The following is a 21,516-nucleotide window of genomic DNA, read 5'->3' as shown; positions in this document are numbered from 1 at the left end:
TATCCAGAAAGAATCCAATGGGACAAAAACATTAACACAAATATTCAATTAGGTAAAGGCCTGATTCAGTCAACAAATAAATCTTTGCAGATGGTCTTTTTAAAATTTTGAAGTAGAATTTCTCTTTTTCTCTATCTCTCTTTCTCTCCTCCCCCCCCTCCTCAGCTGATACAGGAAAGAAATCCTTTAAAAAGGGGAAGAAGAAAGAGTCACCTGTAATCTCTGGAGGAATACTTGAAGTGTTCGTCAAAGAAGCAAAGAACTTAACAGCAGTGAAATCAGGAGGCACTTCTGACAGCTTTGTGAAGGGGTAATTTTGTTTCATCCTCATTTCAGATGATACTTATTGGTAGATGAAAAAGTCTGTGATCATGAGACAGTGATCACTGTGAGCCTCCATGTTCTTCTTATAGGAAATATACTGGGGAAGAGCTATGTTTACATCTGAAACAATTTATCTCATACATGTAAGGCAATATGAGTGTAGAGGGAATTGCTTATTCTTAGCTTACATGGTTTCCAGCAGATCTGAGGAATTCCTATCATTCTCGCCCTTAAGACCAACAAATTTTCTCATAAGATTCATGAGAAAGTAGGAATTTGTATGTTTAGTGTACTTTGATTATACTTTGTTATTGTTTGGTGCTGGTAATATTCAACAACTACTGAAATACTCATACTTGCTGTTTTGCTCTCTTGGGGAAAATTGTAAAAAATGTGGTCATCAGAGCATTATTCCTGGAGGTATCCACTAGGAAGTGCTTTGGAGAGAGCTTTAGACTGCCAATTGCACATTTGTTTCCACTTTGTGAAGCAGAGAGCAGTTTCTTGAGGGAATAGTACTCTTTAATGGATATTGTTATTCACTCTAAATTACTGACCAGCAAATCTCTCTTGTGCTACTGGATATTATTCTCCTAAACTTAGACGAACTGGGACTAGAAGGATAGTATCCATTCATTCAAACACACAATTGCACATGTATGAACCACCAAAGTACTGCACTTTTCCAAAGTAAATGAGCCATTATAACTGACTTCATGCAGGATATGAAGCCCACAAAGAGAATTCTTTAAGTCAGACAACAGTTTTTGCCTCTCCTTAAAGCCTTCTTAGAAAACTGAGGCAGGGGGCTGGGAAGGTGGCTCAGTGGTAGAACGCTTGCCTTGCATGCCTGAGGCCCTGGGTTCGATTCCTCAGCACCACATAAGCAAAAAAGAAAAAAGCCGGAAGTGGTGCTGTGGCTCAAGTGGTAGAGCACTAGCCTTGAGCTGAAGAGCTGAGGGACAGCGCCCAGGCCCAGAGTTCAGGCCCCACGACCGGACCCAAAAAAAAAAAAAGAAAAGAAAACTGAGGCAGGGGAAGTGGTGTGGTAGGTCACGTGGTAAATTGTTAGCCTTGAGCAAAAGTTGCTTAGGGACAGTGCCAAGGCTCAGAGTCCAAGGCCCAGCACTGGAGAGAGAAAGAGAGAAAGAGAGAGAGAGAGAGAGAGAGAGAGAGAGAGAGAGAGAGAGAGAGAGAGAGAGAGAGAGAGAACACATATGAGTGAGGGTTGTAAGGAAGTAAGGAGAGAGAGAGAAAACAAGGATGAGAGGAAAATGAGTTGTACCTTTTATTTTCCCCTTTACATGTAAATAAGGACTGAAGGCAATGTATCCAAGAAGGGTATAGAAGTATCATGATTATCAGAGGCATAGATTGATTGTTGGTTACTCTCTGTCTCTGTCTCTCTGTCTCTCTGTCTCTCTCTCTCTCTCTGTCTCATGATATTTGCTTCATGGGTCATGGTAGCTCTTAGATTTTAGCTTTCCCATCCATATTCCATCTGGTAGGTTAGTTCCCATAAGTTTCATAGAGCTACTTCTTACATCCCATTTGCCAGAATTTAGTCACATGGTTACACTGGACACAAAGGGTGCTGGGTGCAGGAATACAGTCTACATTCTAAGAAATCTTGTGTCTAGTTATACTTTTTATTTTAATTTTATTGTAAAGGTGGTGTACAGAGGGGATAAAGATATACAATTCAGTTAATGAGTAATTTTTTGAACAGTGTTGCCCCCTCCCTCATCTTCTCCCACTTTTTCCCCTCCTGACCCCCCTGCCCCCCAAGTTGTAAAGTTCATTTCTAACATAGTATTTAGTGAGTATTACTGTTGAATTGGCTCACCCTTTTCCCCACTATTTCTGTGATTCCCCTTCCTCTCCACAAATCAGATAAACTTATATATAAGACAAAGGGTACAGAAATCAAAAACAGTGACAAAAGGGAATATACCAAAGGTGGAAAAGAAAGAAAAAAGAAATAACAGCTAACAATGCAATTAAAAAAACCTCTTGTTTCCATTTCTTGGCATTCATTTCTATAAGCATTATTTTATATGGTCATATGTACATAGCTATTGAGCTATTGTGATCATCTCCTAAGAATAATTCTTTGTTCTTACTATGTATAGCCTCCTTTGTTCTCACTGTGTGAATGCTTAGAGTGCTATTTCCTAATCATGTCCAAGTGTGATTATTTGTCTTTTACTATCCATTGAATTAACTTGTAGATTTACCAACATATTCTAGTTATTACAAATGAGGGAAATCATGCATCCTATGTTTCTTTGGGTCTCACTTTGCTTCGCTTAATATAATTTTTTCCAACCCTTTCCATTTCCTTATGAATCGGCAACATCATTCTTTCTGATGGAAGTATAGAATTCCATTTGTGTATTTACCACATTTTCTTGATTCATTCATCCATTGAGGGGCTTTTGGGCTGATTCCATATTTTAGCTATGTATGGTAAATAATGCTGCAATGGACATAGTCGTGTGGTTGTGCTGTTGGCTTTAGTATGGTCTTGTTTGTGGTCATCTGGATAAATGCCCAGGAGTGGGATTGCTGGGTCATAGGAAAGCTCTATGTGTAGTCTTTTGAGGAACCTACATACTGCTTTCCAAAGTGACTGAGCAAGTCTACATTCCCACCAACAGTGCAGTAGTATTCTCTTTTGGCCACATCTCTGCCAGCATCTGTTATCATTAGTTTTTTTGATAAAGGCCATTCTAACTGGGGTGAGGTAGAATCTCATTGTTGTTTTGATTTGCATTTCTTTTATGTTGTGCCTAATTTTAAAATGGGGATCCTTGTTGTTGTTGTTGTTTTAAAAAAAGGAACAGATAGAAGGAATATTGGGAAATAGCATGCATTCTCTACTTGAAACCTGGAATGAAATCTCACCCAATCTAATTAGCTTCTTTATAGTAAGATCATTTGCTTGTGGCATTGGTATTACTATCTAATATAATGATTCCATAAGCAAATCTGTCAACTTCTCTAAAACATGTTCCCTGGTCAGGGACAAGGTAGCATTCACGATATACTTTGAGCCCAATACAGTGTTTTGACAACAATACAGGTCCGTGGTTCCAATCTTTTGTTTGAGAAGAGGGAGAGAAGCTGGTGTAAGGTATGGCTATCCTAGGTATTGGTGGCTCATACCTGTAATCCTAGCTACTCAGGAGGATGAGATCTGAAAATCATGATTTGAAGCCAGCCTGGATAGGAAAGTCCACAAGACCCTTATCTCCAAATAACCACCAAAAAAGCTGGAAGTAGACCTATAGCTCAAACGATAGAGTGCTAACCTTGAGCAAAAAAACCTCAGGACCCATTGCAACAATGAGACATACAAGTCGTTATGTCGAAAACGAACTTTACAACTTTGGTGGGAGGGGAGGAGGGTTGGCGGGGGGGGGGGGGGGGGGGGATGGGATGGGAAGGGGAAACAAAGGAGGAGGCTACAATGCTTGATAAGAAATGTACTCATTATCTTGCCCATGTAATTGTTACCCCTATGTACAGTATTTTCACAATAAAAAATAAATAAAAATTAAAAAAATAATAAAAGAAATGTACTCATTACCTTTCCCATGTAATTGTAACCCCTCTGTACAGTATTTTCACAATAAAAGAGAGAGAGAAAAAAAACCCTCAGGGACAGCAACCAGGGTCTAAGTTCAGGACCCAGCACTGGCAAAAACATATATGTTTATCAATATGTTACTGTGATAGAAGGCTGGCACTCAATTCTAATGGGGAAGCAATGAGATACTGTGCAGTATTTCTTAGGATTGTCCCTTCAAGGGACAGAGAGGGTGAAGGATTCATCCACCAATTTCCAAAACTCATTGCTTGAAGAGTTGCCCTTCAATCCATTAAATCCCCAGTAATTCCAGGGTTCTCCCCACATTAACTTACTCATAACCAGAAATAGTCTTTTATTGAAGGAGTCAAGACACAGTGGAAAGCCTGCTGGAAACTATTCACTCTGGCTGCCAGACAGTTCAGAATTGGTCCATAAAGATACAAACTAGAACATCCAATAATACCTACTACCTACTACCACAGAAGGCATTTTCTTTACAAGACTGGGAAAGATGGACTGAAATAAAATTAGAAAGGAGAGAGAATGCATGTTACTATTGCGCCACCTAAAAGAAGCCATTCCACAAAATAAATCCAAATTTAAGCATATAAGAATCTGGGAGATTTGCCAGCATCGGTGTCTCATACCTATAATCCTAGCTACTCAGGAGGTTGAGATATGAGGATCGTGGTTCAAAACCAGTCTGGGCAGGAAAGCCTGTGAGAGACTTATCTCTCTTAGCTACCAAACGCTGGAAATGGCACTGTGGCTCAAAGTTGTTGAGTGCTATCCTTGAGCACTCTGTCCTGGGACAGTGCCCAAACCCTGAGTTCAAGCCACAGGACAGTCTCCAAAAAAAGTTTTAAAAAGGAACCTGGGAGATGAATAGATATGCTCAAAGCACACTATATGTATGTATGAATATGTCATCATGAAAACTGCTAAATAGTAATAATGATAGGTGAACCAAATACCCATATCACACTTGGACACATTCATGTACACAGACACACACATCAGAAAGTATGGGAAATTCACATGACTATTCCAAGATGGCATTTTTGCCTACTGTCTCAATGATGATTTGATTGCATTTTCTCCTACAGTTACCTGCTCCCTGATGATAACAAAGCCACCAAGCATAAAACTATGGTCATAAAAAAGAGTGTTAACCCTCAATGGAACTATACATTCATGTTCAGTGGCCTGTATCCTCAGGATATAAAGAATGTTTGCCTAGAACTTACTGTCTGGGACAAGGAAGCCTTTTCTAGCAACATCTTTCTTGGAGGAGTTCGTCTGAATTCTGGAAGTGGTAAGAAACTTGGAGACCTGAGGTCTGTAATCAGGCATGCTTCCTTCATGTAATGTGTACTAGATATTTATGTAGTTACATAATTATGTAGTCAGTCATAACTGACTCCTGAAAAATCTGTTCATTAGCTGGGCACCTGTGGCTCACTACTATAATCCTAGCTACTCAGGAGGCTGAGATCTAAGGATCACAGTTCAAAGCCAGCCCAGGCAGAAAAGTCTGTGAGACTCTTATCTCTAATAAACTACTCTGAAAAACCCAGAAGTGGTGCTGTGACTCAAGTGTTAGAGTGCCAACCTTGAGTGCAAAAAGGCTCAGGGGCAGCAACTAAGCCCTGAGTTCAAGCCCCAGGAACAGCAAAAAAAAAATATGCTCATTGTTAAATATACATACTAAGGGGTTGGGAAGGTGGCTCAGTGGTAGAGCGCTTGCCTTGCATGCATAAGGCCATGGATTCGATTCCTCAGCACCACATAAGCAAACAGAAAAAAGCTGGGAGTGGTGCTGTGGCTCAAGTGGTAGAGCGCTAGCCTTGAGCTGAAGAGCTGAGGGACAGCGCCCAGGCCCAGAGTTCAGGCCCCATGACCGGACCCAAAAACTATATATGTGTATATATATGTGTATATATATATATATATATATATATATATATATATATATACACACATACATACATACATACTAATACTACCAACTATGACTTTGTATTTTGAAGCTAGAAGTTTGGGAGGTACATTGCATTCAGTTCTTTCATAGAAAAACTTTTATACTTTCAGTGAATTGTAAGCACTTTCTTGGTCCTTCAAGTTTTTCTCAGAGAAAGACCACCAAGACAGCAACAGGCTTCTGAGAGGGAAAGGAAGATCTTCTGAGGCCAACTTTATCCTTGTCTTAATAATGTCCAATATGTACAGTTTTCATTCACACTAGTTGAATGGGAAGGAAATCAATATTTTCTCTAAAAACAAAAAGTCTTCATCCATTGTTCAGTCAGGTTATAGAAATATACCACTGCTGCCACAATGCACAACTAATGCAAGATGAAATGGACAGAGGGAGCCGGGCACCGGTGGTTCACGCCTGTAATCCTAGCTATGCAGGAGGCTGAGATCTGAGGATCTCAGTTCAAAGCCAGCCCGGGCAGGAAAGTCCGTGAGACTCTTCTCTCCAATAAACCATGAGAAAACCGGAAGTGGCACTGTGGCTCAAGCGGTAGAGCGCTCGCCTTGAGCTGAAGAGCGCAGGGACAGCACCCAAGTCCAGAGTTCAAGCCCAACGACCAACCAAAAAAAAAAAAAAAAAGAAAAGAAATGGACAGAGGAAGGGTAATATAGATGAACAAATTAGCACTGGGAGAGCACATGTGATTCACTCAAATCTTATTATCTCTCAGATGCCCATCCTATAATGCTTTATTTATAGAAATTAACAAGAGCTAAGCATATCTGTGTCACTAAAACCAAAACTTCCCAGGTCAGAGAATTGACTATGAGAAAGAGCTGAGGCCAGCCTACCAAATAGCCCAATGCCAGTCTATATGAACTAACTCTCAGCTGAAGCACCAAAGTAGAGAGGAAATGACGCAGCAGAGCTAGTCTGATTTGTGTTACATTGTCTAGGCAGAAGAAAGTTGTGCAGACTATAAAAGAATGACTCATTCTAACACCATTTACAAGATATGGGAAGTGAGAACAGGCCAGTGAAAGGCTTTCTGGTTAAAATCTGCAAACCTGCCCCCCCCCCCACCACAACCCTTTAGTGATCAATAGACACCTTCCAGGAGATCAGAACATCTTAGCTGTGAAATATAATGCTTCTCTTTCTGTTCTTCAGGTGTGAGCCATGGGAAGAATGTGGACTGGATGGACTCTCAAGGGGAAGAGCAACGCCTTTGGCAGAAGATGGCTGCCAACCCTGGGATGCCTGTAGAGGGGGTACTCATGCTCCGTTCCAGCATGGGGAAGTGCAGGCCCTGAAGGAAACAATTCTCTAAGAATGAAGCCTATGAAGCCTGTGGTTACAGTTTCCTTTTGATAGCAAGATGGGACAGCAGTTTCTGCTGCCCTGTCCTTTCCTACCTAGAGTGTTAGGACATGAGGGGAGAGATGTGAATGTTATGAACATTTAGTATCTTGCTGAGTGCCTAAAACTCATATGCTTCTATATGCCTATGGGTCTTTCTGATTGGGCAATAGAAAATGTCCCATCCTGTCCTCTCAACAAGCTAATTGTTTAATGGTTCATAGCCTTTATAACTATAATAGAAATAGCACAAGGTTATTTGAAATTGTGAATGAGATTGGGAATCCCCAATCTTTCTCTAATTGTGAGTTATTTTTCCATAAATAGTTTGATAAGAATTGGGGACGGCCAAATAGCTTGATGCCATTCTTCATTCACCCTAATTATCCCTGTGATCCGAAGAAGGCATGATAGGAGGGATGATTGCTGGATAAGAGATGATCTTGTTATGCTGACAACTTTGTATACTAGCCAGGCGATGTGACTATAGAATGTATCATCTAAATCATTGTAGAATGAAGAAAGCTAAATGATTTCCCCAGAAAAATAGATGTAAACTAGGATTTAATTGGTCTTATGATGACTTACATTATTTGTTTGAAAAAAAAAATTCTAAGCCATTAACTAGAAGAGATTGAGAAATAATGGTCAATCAATGCATTTTGTTCATTGATGAGTCAAATGTAATAAGTGAAAAGGAAGGTAATGTTCCTACACTTTCACTTTGGGCCCTCTTCTACCCTGTTATAGGAGAGAGTTGGGAACAGTATTTTCTCATTCCCTTTCATTATCTCTTTCCACGAGTTCTTGTTATCTGCTTTTGTGGTGGTTAGCTATTTCCATAGTAATGCTGAATAACAAACAACCACTAACGTCAGTGTCTTAAAATGATCATCCTTTTGCTTTGTCTGTAAAGGTTGCTAGGGCAGCTGTGTTTCCTCTATATAGTCTAAGTCAGATGCTTGTGTCTCAGTTACAGCCACATCATAATGATGACAGAGTTGATGAAATGCATAAATGTATTTGGGCCATTGGTCAAAAACCCATATGGCAAGCCCAAAATCAAGCAGCAAGGAGATATGTTCTGCCCACACTGAAGTCATGACAAAAGTGAGGATATAGGAAGGGATCGATTGGGGCCATTATTTTAATGTACTATATCTTTGTTACGTAGAATTTCAGATGGTTGAGCCTTCAAACTTAGACACAAAGGCAGTTAAAGCTAGAAGGCACCTTAAGCACTTAGCTTAGATGATTTGCCCCAAGTCCAATAGAGACTATGACTAACTCCTAAATTATTTTTACTTCCCTTGCCATCCTTGACTTGATCCTATAAGCTTATCAAGGTGGATAGTAAGGCATATGTTAAAGAAGAAAGACCAATATCTGATTGTTTGAGCATTAACGTATATGGCCCAGGAATGTTCCCTAGAAATATTCTACCCTTCAGCTCATTTCCTCAATTGAGTACCTAGAAAGCCCTTAAAAGTATAGAACCTGAGTTCTGTAATAGGAGAACTATAACCATATTCAGGATTATTTTTTTTAGTTTTATTTTATTGTAAAGATGCTGTACAGAGAGGTTACAGTTACATAAGTAAGGTAATGGGTCCATTTCTTGTCCAGCATTGTTATTCCCTCTTTTGTTGTTCTCCACTATCCCTTCCCTCCCCCACCTCCCTCACTCCTCCCCACCCTGAAGTTGTAAAATTCATTTCTAATATACTGTCTTGTGGGTATCATTGTTGCATGGGTCATCCTGTGTATATTCAGGATTATTATAGATAGTTGTTCCATATTTTTAGATTCCTTCTTGAATTTTGAAAAGTGATTTTTGAATATGTTAATATTATTCTTAGTAAAGGAATAATCAATTGTCAACATTAGTAAAAATAAACCCTCTAATTTTAGAAACTTGAAGTTGTTAATCTAGTGTAGCTTAGTAAGTATAGTCCTTTTGAAAAACTCACACTCATATCCTTACAATACCCCTCTTAAAAGCAGAAAATGAAAAGTATATGATCATCGCTACTTCTCACTTCGGAAAAACAAATTTTCCTCAGAGTTACTGTGACTCACTCTGTGTCATTTTTAGGTAAAGTGAGAAAGTGGTGATGGTGAAGTATGAAGATACTGAAGTAGGTATGATAACATGGATTTGTTCACTAATAAAAAATGTGGAAAAACAAATTCCCAAAGGTACAACTTGAGCTCAAGAGCATGAACTGTCCATGTTCAGAACTTTGTTGCATTTAATGCAATTCTCTGCATCATAGTTTCATAAAATCCAACAGCAAACTGAGTATTTCTGTAAGGCAAAAAACCTAGACATGCAAACTGTACTCTTTTGGAGTTGTTCTTGGGAATAAAAGCTAAATTGATCTTTAAATCACTCTCTTTTACTAAGTGGAGGTACAGGATAATAATTTAAAATGTAAGCCCAGGCTGGTGATATGCACCTACAACCCAGCGTTTCAGAGGCAGAGGTAGGAGCATCATGAGCTTGAGGTCAGCTGGGCTACATAGGGAGGTCTAGACAAGCCTTGGATATGTTGTGAGACCTTGTCTCAAAAGGCTAGGTAAATAAATAGACATGAATAAAAAATCAAAGGAAATGTAAGTGGTACTTGTGAATAGCACAAAATTTAAATAGTTCAAGATTGAGAAGAATCCTTCTCCTTCCTGATCCATAGAAGAATGCATTGACAGCCTCACTTTTTCCCCATGATATTATAGGAATATTTCAAATTTAACCAGTCATATATCAGAATGCCCCATGGAACATGGTTAACTCATCAATCTGTGTTTAGGCAAGCTTTTATAAATTCATACTATTCAGAATATATTTTAATTAGCCATTGTACTTCTGAGTATTTCTCTTGCAGAGATAGGTGCATATGTGAAAAATGAGTACACAAAGGTATATTTATTGCAAGAGATTGAAAACAAGCTAAGAATCCTTCTGTAACATCTCGTACCCCCGATCTTTTTGTTTCTCGTCACTTGTTGCTCCTCTTCTCTCTTTGCTCATTTTTTTTGCACAACTATTAAAAATGGAATTCTTCAGTGTTTAGTGTATCTTTTCTTCTGACTGTATGCAGCCTCCCAGATATGACTACACATACCGTACTCTCATGACTTTATTATATACTTAGGACTTCAAACTTGCATTTGCAATCCAGACCCTTCTTCATAAACAAATCAGTTATTCCTCTCACCCCCAGTTAAATGGAGCTGAGAACCCTGAAAAAAGCACGCAGGTCACAAATGCCTGCTGTAGAAACTGCAAGTTTTCAAGATCAAATCCAATCAAATAACCTACTGTGACTTTAAGAACAAATTTTACCTAGCAATTGCCATCACCCACCAATCATATCTTGCCGAATCCCAGAAGCCATTAGCAGACCTAAAAACTTGTTTCCAAATTAAAGACAATATTCTCTTTTACTAATAAATCTCTAATCTTCTCCTTTGTTCCTAGATATACCAGAGACTGCCCCAATTTGTGTCCCAATTGTAATTCTGTCTTTCCATTGATTCCCAAGTAAATCCCTTCTGCATAAAGATTTGCTTTTATATTTTAATTTGACTTTGACAACCACAATCCAACTGTCTATATAGCATCTATACACGGAGAGTTCCTAACTAAAACTCAGATTCAAAACTCAACTCCCAAAGAATGATAAAAGGGGTAGCACTCATCAAGAAGCACTGCATTCATAAACTGATGCATTGAATGGTAACTCCTTTGTACAACTACTTAAAAAATAGTTTAAAAAACTCAACTCTCCATTCCACCTTCTCCCCCCACTCTCACATCTTCTGCTTCTGGGTACAATCACCTAGCCAGATATAACCAGGCACCTGGTAATAACATTTGTTTTCTTCCTCTCCTTTGCCCTGAGGCAAAATTAATAAGGAAATCCTATTGATTCTTCCTCTAAATACACACTCAAACTTCCAGAAACATTGAAGAAACTTTATAGTGGACACACTTCCACTCACCACCTAAATTCAGCATCCACAATGAGCACCTGACTGTACTTTCCAATCATTATACATCTATCTGTCCATGCCCAGATTGATCTCTGACCCCCCTCCATGATTTTCAGTTGTTTATGACGCTTCAAAAGAAGGCAACTGTCTCTCTTGAGTTTGTTCCACGTTGTGTCTCCCCTCTCTTCTCTCAGCCATACAGTGCATATTTCTACTTTTCAGTTGTGCCAGATTTTATCCTGCCACATAGTCTTTGTTAAAAATCTTTTCGGCCAGAATGACATTTCCCCATTTGTTAGGAAATGGAAAGGTTTGGAAAAAATTATATTAAGCAAAGTAAGCCAGGCCCAAAGAAACATAGGTCCCATGGTTTCCCTTATTTGCAATATCTAGTATAGGTATGAGTCAAGCGGAAAAGGTCAGATAATGTGATGTTAGGAAAATGAACCCTTAAATATGTATTTTAATGTTTTCGTTTCTTTCATGCATGTGTTTCTAACGCATTTATAAGATTATTTCTTTGTTGCTTTGTATGTCCCTCCCCCACAGTGTAACCCCCGCTTTCACTATATTTGATGTCAGTATAACATGTGGAGGAGATGGGGACAAACAAGTCGTTTAAGGATTCAGGTGGACCTGTTGCAACAATGAGAAGTACAAAATGTCATGTCAAAACCAGCTTTACAATGTCGGTGTGGGGAGGGGAGGGGGGTATGATTGGGTGGGGGGAGGGGGGAGGCTGGGAAGGGAGGTGAAGGGTAAACAAAGGAGGAGGCTGCAATGCTTGGTAAGAAATGTATGCATTATCCCGCCCATGTAATTGTAACCCCTCTGTACAGTATGTTCTCAAATAAAATAAAATAAAATTTAAAGAAAACTTTTCGGCCCTGCTCACCCACCTGATTTCAATTAATCATCCATGTCTTAAATGTCTTTTTTTTATTGTGAAAATACTGTACAGAGGGGTTACAATTACATGGGCAAGATAATGAGTACATCGGAGCCACCTCCTTTGTTTCCCCTTCCCATCCCTTCCCATCCTCCCCCTGCCCCCCACCCAATCCTCACCCCCCCTCCCCGCATCAAAGTTGTAAAGTTCGTTTTCGACATAACGACTTGTACATCTCATTGTTGCAACGGGTCCACCTGTATCCCTATTTAAACATTTGTTTTTCCCCTTCCCCTCCACAAATTATACCGACATCAAATACAGTGAAAGCAGGGGTTATACTGTGGGGGAGGGACATACAAAACAACAAAGAAATAATCTTATAAATGTGTTAGAAACAATTGCATGAAAGAAAAAAAGCATTTGAATACATATCTTAGGGTTCATTTCCCTAACATCACCTTATCTGTCCTTTTCTGCTTGACTCAGACATATACTAGATATTGCAACTAAGGGAAACCATGGGACCTATGTTTCTTTGGGCCTGGCTTACTTCACTTAATATAATTTTAAATGTCTTAAATCCTCAGGAAAACTTCCCCTGATCCTGTACTAAACTAGGTCACAGCAGCCTGCCTCTATTTCCCCTTCATGGCACACATCACAATTATAATAACTTATTCATCTAACGAGTCCTTGAATGTCTGTTATGGTCCCTCCTATCATGTAAGATTCATAAGAGCACAGTTTTTTTTTCCAACCATATCCCTAGTACTGAGCTTAGAATACACAATAAAAATATTTGTGAAACAGTTCAAAAGTAAATAAAACCTAATTTCATGGAACATTAGACCAATAGTTGTCTTTGAAGTTCAACATTTCTAATTTTTAGTTAGCAGAAAAGGAGACTAGGGCCCACAGAAATTTTTGAATGTGTTTACTGATTGGTTTTTAGAGTAACTAAGTTAATAGTAATATGTACTTCAAAACAGATTTTTATGTTCTCATTACAAGTAAATGATAAATATACTAAATGATAAATATACTAAATGATAAATATACTAAATAGTCTGATCTGATCACCCCACAATGTGTACAAACATCAAAATACCACGTTGTACCCTTCTAAATGTACATATTTATTATCTTTTCAATTGACAATAAAAGCAATCTTCCTGCAATTCTGTAGTTACAAACCTACAAGGTTGGACCCATAGCACTGATTTCTCACAAGACGGGACCATGGCGTTACCTAGAACATTCCAACTCTCACTCGAAGATCCCAATACTCATTTCTTCCTCCAATGAAATAAATTGTAAAGAAATAGGTTGAGAATCCTGATTTTATCCAGTACATAAATAGCATTGCCAGGACAGGAGGATTTGGTTAATCAGGTCTCATTTCACATGTTGTTATTATCATTGGACTTACTCATCAGGCTGTAGTTTATTTAGGTCATGAAAACAAAGACATTTTCATAGAACATCATATACTTCCTTTCCCTTAATAAATGTTCACAAGTATATGACTAATAATTATTACATTCTTAAGAATCTAATAAGTTAATTGAGCCCATCTGACTCATGATATTAGTCTCATCACCACTTATTATTTTGAGGTTTGAATTTGGTTGGAAAGGAGAAAGATATGGAAGAAACAAGATGAATCCTACTTTAAGAGGCAAACTGTGTATAATTGTCAAGTCCCACAAGCCACTGAGAGTGAAAACCTATAGCACTTAGGATTGTGATCAATGCTGGGGATTTTTCCTCCATGTACAGTCACATAAAACTGAACATTTTCTCTAGAAACAGGAAGACTTTCCTCCTAAAAGAGTGTCAATGTGGCCTTTGAAATAAGAGGAGGAACAATGTGAAAAAGGGTCATATTTTTTCATATTAAATAGATTTTTTTAATTTAAATTTTTTTATCATTATTATAAAGATGATGTACAAAGGAGTTACAGTCATATAAGTCAGGTACTGAGAACATTTCTTTTTGAAGTGTCACCTCTTCCCTCATTTTCTCCCAGTTTTTTCTCTCTCAGCCCCTCCTCCCCCATGAGGTATTTAGTTCATTTTCAACATGGCCAGTAAGTATCATTGCTGCATTTTACACTCTTTGTCCCTCCATCTCTGTGCCTCCTCTTACACCCCCAAAGACATATAAACAAGCAAGCAGAACCAAAAAAAAAAAAACAGAAAAAAAGAAAAAAACTCTTGTTTCCATTTCCTGGAGTTGATTTCAATAAATATATTTGGTATGATCCAATACACATGGGCATTGTGCATTTCTGTTCCTCTCCAAGGAGTATCCTCCTTGGGTCTCACTGTGTGTGGATGCCTAGAGACCTGTATAAAGTTATTATGTCCTAGTATATTCTAGATCTAGCTTCTGCATATAAGAGAAAAGATACACTGTTTGTCTCTCTGAGCTTGGCTTACCTCACATAACATGATTTGTTCTAGGTTCATTCATTTCCCTGCAAATGTCATAGTATTCTTTCTAATGGCTATGTAAAATGCCATTGTGTATTGGTACCATATAAGGGTTTTTATTTTGTTTTCTGTTTTTATTTTTTTGTCAGTTGTAGGACTTGAACTCAGGGCCTGGGTGATGTCCTTGAGCTTTTCTGCTCAAGGCTAGTGCTCAACAACTTACAGCCACAGCTCCACTTCCTGATATTTTTTTTAAAAATGGATCTGGCAAATTTTGAAAAGGAGCCAAGAAAATTGTGCCTCATCAGGACTCCAAAGCGTTGTCTGAAATACAAAATTTAACAATTGATTCCAGAGCTCCAAACATATTACACCAAATTTCTAGAAATTCCCATAATTATTATCAAAATTCTTGGGCAATTCTAATTTAAGTAGGTTAGTTTAGGAAACACTTTGTTAAGGACTAATGACCTCCACTCCATTATCTGGGCCATCTGTGTCATGAAGGCTTCTTGGATTTGGCCTTGAAATTGTCTCTTTCGAATAACCAAAATAGTATTAATTGTTAGGCAGTCATGATGTGTTGGAAAAAGTGAAACCTTGATCTCAGAGGACCATAGTTCAAGTCTTGACTATTTACTACCTGTGTGAACTCAATTATCCAGTCTACAATTAGATTTTTGTGAATATAAAATAGTAAAAATTGAGCTACCTTGAACAAATTGAAGAAACCATGTAACCTAATTTATGTAAACATAGTCTAAATTTTAGTTCATGGTTAAAAGTGACTTACAGGTATCTTTGATTTATAATCTCTCTAGGAAATCTTTTTTCCTAGATGTTAAATTAGGTCTTAAGGATTCTATAGACACAGAAATGGTCTCCAGTATATAACAAACAAACATAAAAATAAGCCAGGCGCTCGTGGCTCGCGCCTGTAATCCTAACTAATGAGGAGGCTGAGATCTGAGGATCACAGTTCAAAGCCAGCCCAGGCAGGAAACTCCATGAAACTCTTACCTTCAATTAACCACCAGAAAATCAAAAGTGGCGCTGTGGCTCAAGTGGTAGAGTGCTAGTTGAAGAGCTTAGGGACAGTGCCCAGACCCAGGGTTCAAGACCCATGACCAACAACAACAAAAAAGCACATAAAAATAACCTTATCCATGTGGGTAGGTGATGCTATATCTTGGATCTTAAATGTTTCTCAAAGGTTCATGTGTTAAAGGGTTAGCCTCAAATTTGTTCTGTTGTAAGGTGATGGAGACTTTAAGGGGAAAGTCCTATTATAAGGTCTTCAGAGCACTGGGTACATGCTTTAAAGGGGATATTGGGGTCCTGGCCCCTTCCTGTCTTTCTCTTTCCTACCCAGGCTATAAGATAAATGCTTGTGCCACATTCTCCTGCCATGATATGTTGTCTCTCCATGAGAGGCCAAAAAGCAATGGAACCCACTAACAATGAACTGAAACATCCAAATCTGTAAGCTTAAACAAATCTCTCTTTATAAATTGGTTTGTCTCAAGTATTTGTTAACAGTAATGGAAAGCTAATACAAGTGATAATGATTTAATTTTAGGCTAGAATTTCATACTTCATTTAATGAACTTGTATCACAGAAATATAGTTACTAGAGAGAAAATCTGTGCTCATTGTTTTATAAGCAAGTTGTCATACTTACAAGCAATCTTTCCTCCCCTTGCCTTAAACCCTCTTTCAGAGTAATAACCATCTTTCTATGTCTCACATGTCATGGAGATGAAATCTGCTTTACTTAGGAATGTTGTTCAAATTTGCACTTTATCTGCAGAAACAATGTTACCATTATGTCAAAACAAATTTCATTGAACCAAAAACTAATGTTGTCACTATGAGTAATGCACAGCATATCAAAGATGATCATTTCTATTAATTTGCCTTACTGGAACTTATCAAGCTATTCTAAAAAAGGATCCTTTCATATTTAGAAAAGACAAATCAACCATATAGTTAGTGTTACCTCTGAATGGCAAAACACTCATCTAGGGTAGTAGATCATATTTTCCTTTCTAGTGTTTAAATCTGCACATTTTTTTCTTCTTAGCTAATGGTTGTTTTTGTCTTCAGAAAGTTGAAAGTTGTTTGTGAAAACCCATGAGTATTGATAAGTCCCCCAAATAACATTTATTTTAAATCTTAACCATTAGGAAACAACCAAGAAAGGGAGTCACATCAATCACTCATGGTTGAACTGTAGTGAGGTTGATAGAGGGTTGTGAATATATTTTCTTTTCCTAGTCTTCATTATTCATGAATGCACATATTAAGAGAGATTACCAACTTTCCAATGATATGAGGTTATCTAGATTTTTCCTGACTTTTGGTTTCCTTCTGGCTGAAGTATATTCCAGAGCCTTAAAAGATCCTCCTTAAAGTTTTTTTTATACATGCACTTATAAAAATATTATTAGTCATCTTTAATTGTTTCTATCACATCTGAACACAGTCAAGAGTTATTTGCTTGCAAGTTATCTGAATGATTCTATGCAAGTGAAGTGAGCTACCTTGGCAACTTCCCAGAGTGCAAAACACCCCTGGAAATTTAATGAGGTAGTTAACTGTTCTCAATGAAATTATGATATTACTAGGAATGAATAATATCAACTTGGGTAAATAGCTAAAGTAAAGATCTTGTCTGAAGAGCAATTCATGATTCATAAATTAACTTCTAAGGACAGATCTGGTTAAAGATCTTTTATTTTGTTGAATGGGGCACACAGGTTTGGACCAGACTTGAATTGCTAAGAACATGGAGGAAAAGGAGTTTGTCTTAACTGAGGCCTTTACATTTTGGGGGATTATTATCAAGAAGCATTTAAACTGCTCTGACACAATGGTTTCAAGAAGAACTAGGTCAAGAAGGAGAGCTGGGTATTTGTTGAAGTATTTCATATTTGCCATTTGATCAATAATCCTGACCAGTGGAAAACTGTAAGTGACCAATAAAAGTGGGCTACTATAGGATCATACACTAAAGAAATGAAAGGTTTGCTCAATATCCCCAGTTTAAGAAATCTATTTGGCTGAAGTGCTGATGATTCTCAACTTAGATCGTATGACGAGGTACAGAAATGGGACTAAAATATTTATGCTTTGTGTTTTCTTTCCACTTCATTATTCCTCAGCTTATTGTACATGAAAATTAATAGTAGTAGGAAAGTTTTAGATTTAATATGGGAGTAGAATAAAACTGATCAAAACATTTTTAAAAGGGCTAGATAATAATCCAGGCTTTATAGGCCATGCGCTCTTTGTCATAACTACTCATCTCTGCTGTTGTAATACAAAAGCAGCCATAAACAAAACATAAAAGAATGTGTGTGGCCATGTCCCACTTAAAACTTTATTAGCAAAAACAGATGGTTAGACTATCGACTATTTTCTTCTGAATTCTGGAGTAGATAATTGGGAAAATCTGTAATCTTTGTACTGAGGAATGAGATTTTCTTTATTCAGTTAAGAGAAAAAAAAAGTAGAGGCTGAAAACTTTCAGTATATATTTTTCTCTCTAAGACTTTGACCAAGAAGGATATCATTAGTTTTTTTTTTTGCAATACCAAATAGGACTTTATATCTTTTATTTTATTATAAAGGTGATGTACAGAGGGTTACAATTACATAAGTCAGGTAATAAGTATATTTCCTTTTGAATAGTGTCACCCCCTCCCTCATTCTTTCCCAGTTATTCCCCTCCCAACTCCCCTCCCCCACCTAAATGGCCAAGCCTATTTTAACAGAACTGATCTTCCTTACTTCCTTTTTAAAAAATGTATTACATTTAAATAGTTATACAGTTTCAATTCAACATAACAATTTATGAGTACAGTGCATCTTGATCAAGGTCATCCCTTTCCCCTTACTTCCTTTGTTTCAGAAATCTAGTGATGAATGAGGCCTAAGTAACAGCCTCCAAACATTTGGAAAAAGTCTAATGCATTTTCTCTCGTGATTTCTAATTTAAATGGTCCTTATGAAGACAAAGGATTAAAGTGCCTGACCCCTGGTCCTCAAGGTTACTCAGATAAGAAAAAGATCTATCCAAATGCAGATCAATGTGTCGTTTTCTTCTCGAGAAAGTTTTACTGTCAAGTAGTAAACCCACTTTAAAACTGTTAAAAAGGCTATGAGGTGGATTGGGGGTGGGGGTGGGGTGAAAAACAGTAGTAGATGGAGAGAGGGAATTTCATCAAAGCACATTCTATGCATGGATGGAAGTAGCACAAGACCCTATGTATAATCAGTTTATGCTAACAAAACTGTCGGCTTAATTAAATAATACATTAATTCATCTTGCTAATACACACTCTGTGGCAAGCTCCTTATCTCCTGTGACCAGCAACAAATGATCCATAGGCCAGTGATCAGTAGGAGGATTGAGAAACATTATTCTAGAGAGTCTTGGATCTCAATCTCTTCTTTGCTCTTGCTTCTTGAGAAATAAGAGCATTTTCCCTTTTCTGATTTATAATAAAAATAAAATAGCCCCCCCCCCCAAATTTAAATCCTCTCTTCAAGCCTGGGAATCCATGCTAAATTGCAGAGGGATCACAAACCCATTTTACAGCTTGGCCAAGGGTCAAATGTTATGCCAAGAAATTAAGAGAGGCACTGGAAAATACTCAAGAGAGGAACAAAATAAGATTTGATTGGTGTACAGAGAGATGACAGGTTTTGAGTTCTATTTGAAATTAATCCCTTAGTCTCAGAGCACTGCTGCCTAAGATACAAAATTTCCTGAAGAGAACTAGAGCAGCTTCAGCAAATTTAGGGGCATTTATAAGGCATATAGCTACCACAGTCTTCACACGTCTTGAGATAAGAGTTGAGGGAAAGAAAGTAAGTCAAACTTTTATTTTCTTCTATTCCTTTATACTCAAGGCTCCATTGCCATTACAGAAGTATATTACTTGTCACTGGTGCATCAGATTATGGCAGCACAATAGTATTCAGATCCCTGGGAATCTGGTAACTTTTCTACAGGATTGCTAAAGTCAAAAACTTCCATTTTAGCTCTTTGCATTTTGCAAAATATGCCACACTGTAGCATGAATTAAATCAATATATTTCTTCTACTTCATCCATTCCCAGGTTTTAAAAAAAAATTCCTTTCCACTGGGTGCAATCCTAGCTACTCAAGAAGTTGAGCTCTAGAGGATCATGGTTTGAAGCCAGCCTGGAAAGAAAAGTCCTTAAAACTCTATCTCCAATTAACCAGCAAAATTTCCAGGTGACTCAAGAGGTGGAGTACCAGGTGTGATCAAGAGAGCCAAGCAAGTGCTACATTCTGAGTTCAAACAGATTTCTAGACAGAAAATACTTAGACAATTTAAGCAACCCTGACTTCTATCTTTTGAATTCTCAGCCTAGTAAGATCAAAGCCTTCTTCTTAAATTTCAAGTAAAAAAAAATTGAAGTCTAGAACACCAAGCAAATAGTTTAGTCTTAGGGTAAAAATATAAGTAACTAGATTTCACCCAGTGTGCTTCTATTCTTTCAGAGTCAGAGCTCTCATTTTCTGCCTGCTTTTGGTTGAGCTCCAGAGTTCATGTAACCTATTTTTCTATATTTCATCTAGATATATGATTGTTACCAGCAGAAGGGTTATAATGATAAGAGGTACTAAACCATTCTCTTCCGTTTGTGAGCTAAGATTAGCAAGGCTATGTCCTTATCTTTGCAGAAATTGCAGAGCCAATACTAGGTCACTATACCATAGAATATCCCTAACTGTGCAGTATTCTATAAATTCTTGTTTCCCTAGAGTTCACCCAGAGAATCAGATTGCATGTCCTCTTACCTGAGTGTTTCCTTGTTTGTCTGAGATGCTGTGGATTGAACATGCTAGGCACATACTTATCCACTGAGCTATACCATCAGTTTCCTGAGTGGTTTTGATGTGGGGCCTAAGGCCATTATGGACATCCATTGTCTTACAGACTCTTCCTGGCCATTTGGTAGGTGGTTATCTAGCCAGGATCTTTTTTTTATTGTCAAGATGATGTATGGAGGGTTTACCTTTACATAAGTAAGGTAGTAAGTACATTTCTTGTCAAACTTGTTACCCTTTCCCTCATTTTTTCCTACTTTCTCTCCCCCTAATCCCTCCCAAATTGTACAGATCCTTTCCAACGTATTGTCTTGTGAATATCATTGTTGAATTCGTTCCCCCTTGTCCTTTGTCTCACCATTCTGTTGTTCCCCTTCCCTTCCCTAATTCAAATGAACGTATATACAATACCAGGGTAACAAAATCAAATACAGTGACAACAGAGGATATACCATAGGGGGAAGAACATACAAAAGAGACAAAAAATCACATGGTATATTAAAAACAACAACAACAACAAAGGTAAAAACTTGTGTTCATGCCTTGGAGTTTATTTCATTTAGCCTCATCTTATATGGTCATGTACATAGCTGCTATTGAGATATTCTACTCATCTGCTAAGATTATCTTAGACATATACTAATTATTTCTAGCCAGAATCTTGAATCCACATTTACATCATTGTATTTGCCTCTCACTAGTGTACTTTTTTTTAACCACATTACATCATTGGGCTCTAGTTGATATCAGTTATAATGTTGGTACTCAAATGATCATAACTTGGATTTTTATTAGCTTTATCTTAAGCTAACATATTTATTCTTTAAAATACTTTACACTCTTTTATTAAAGCATAATTTCAAAGCATAATTTCCGCTGGGTGCCTATAGCTCACGCCTGTAATGCTAACTACTCAGGAGGCTGAGATCTGAGGATCAAGGTTCAAACCCAGCCTGGGCAGGAAAGTCTGTGAAACTCTTATGTCCAATAAACCACTCAGAAAACCAGAAGTGGAGCTGTGGCTCAAGTGGTAGAGTGCTCACCTTGAACTGAAGAACTCAAGGACAGCG

General features: G+C 37.8%; 1 protein-coding gene across 6 annotated transcripts in view; it reads left to right on the top strand.

Moving 5' to 3' along the window:
* Sytl5 (synaptotagmin like 5) overlaps positions 1 to 11,694 on the top strand; it is a 189,734-nt gene extending 178,040 nt beyond the window's left edge. For all 6 annotated transcript variants that reach the window (XM_070040644.1, XM_070040643.1, XM_070040645.1 and 3 more), the window contains 3 exons: positions 166 to 310; positions 5,026 to 5,234; positions 7,068 to 11,694. In XM_070040644.1, the coding sequence (XP_069896745.1) occupies positions 166 to 310; positions 5,026 to 5,234; positions 7,068 to 7,210 (497 nt within the window). In that variant the 3' untranslated portion in view covers positions 7,211 to 11,694. The remainder of the gene's footprint in view (positions 1 to 165; positions 311 to 5,025; positions 5,235 to 7,067) is intronic.
* Positions 11,695 to 21,516: the final 9,822 nt, after the last annotated feature.

The sequence above is a fragment of the Dipodomys merriami genome, unplaced genomic scaffold (assembly GCF_024711535.1).
Source record: "Dipodomys merriami isolate MVZ:Mamm:240054 unplaced genomic scaffold, mDipMer1.0.p SCAF_3, whole genome shotgun sequence".
In the NCBI taxonomy this organism is placed as follows: domain Eukaryota; kingdom Metazoa; phylum Chordata; class Mammalia; order Rodentia; family Heteromyidae; genus Dipodomys; species Dipodomys merriami.
This window is presented reverse-complemented; position numbering and strand designations above follow the sequence as displayed.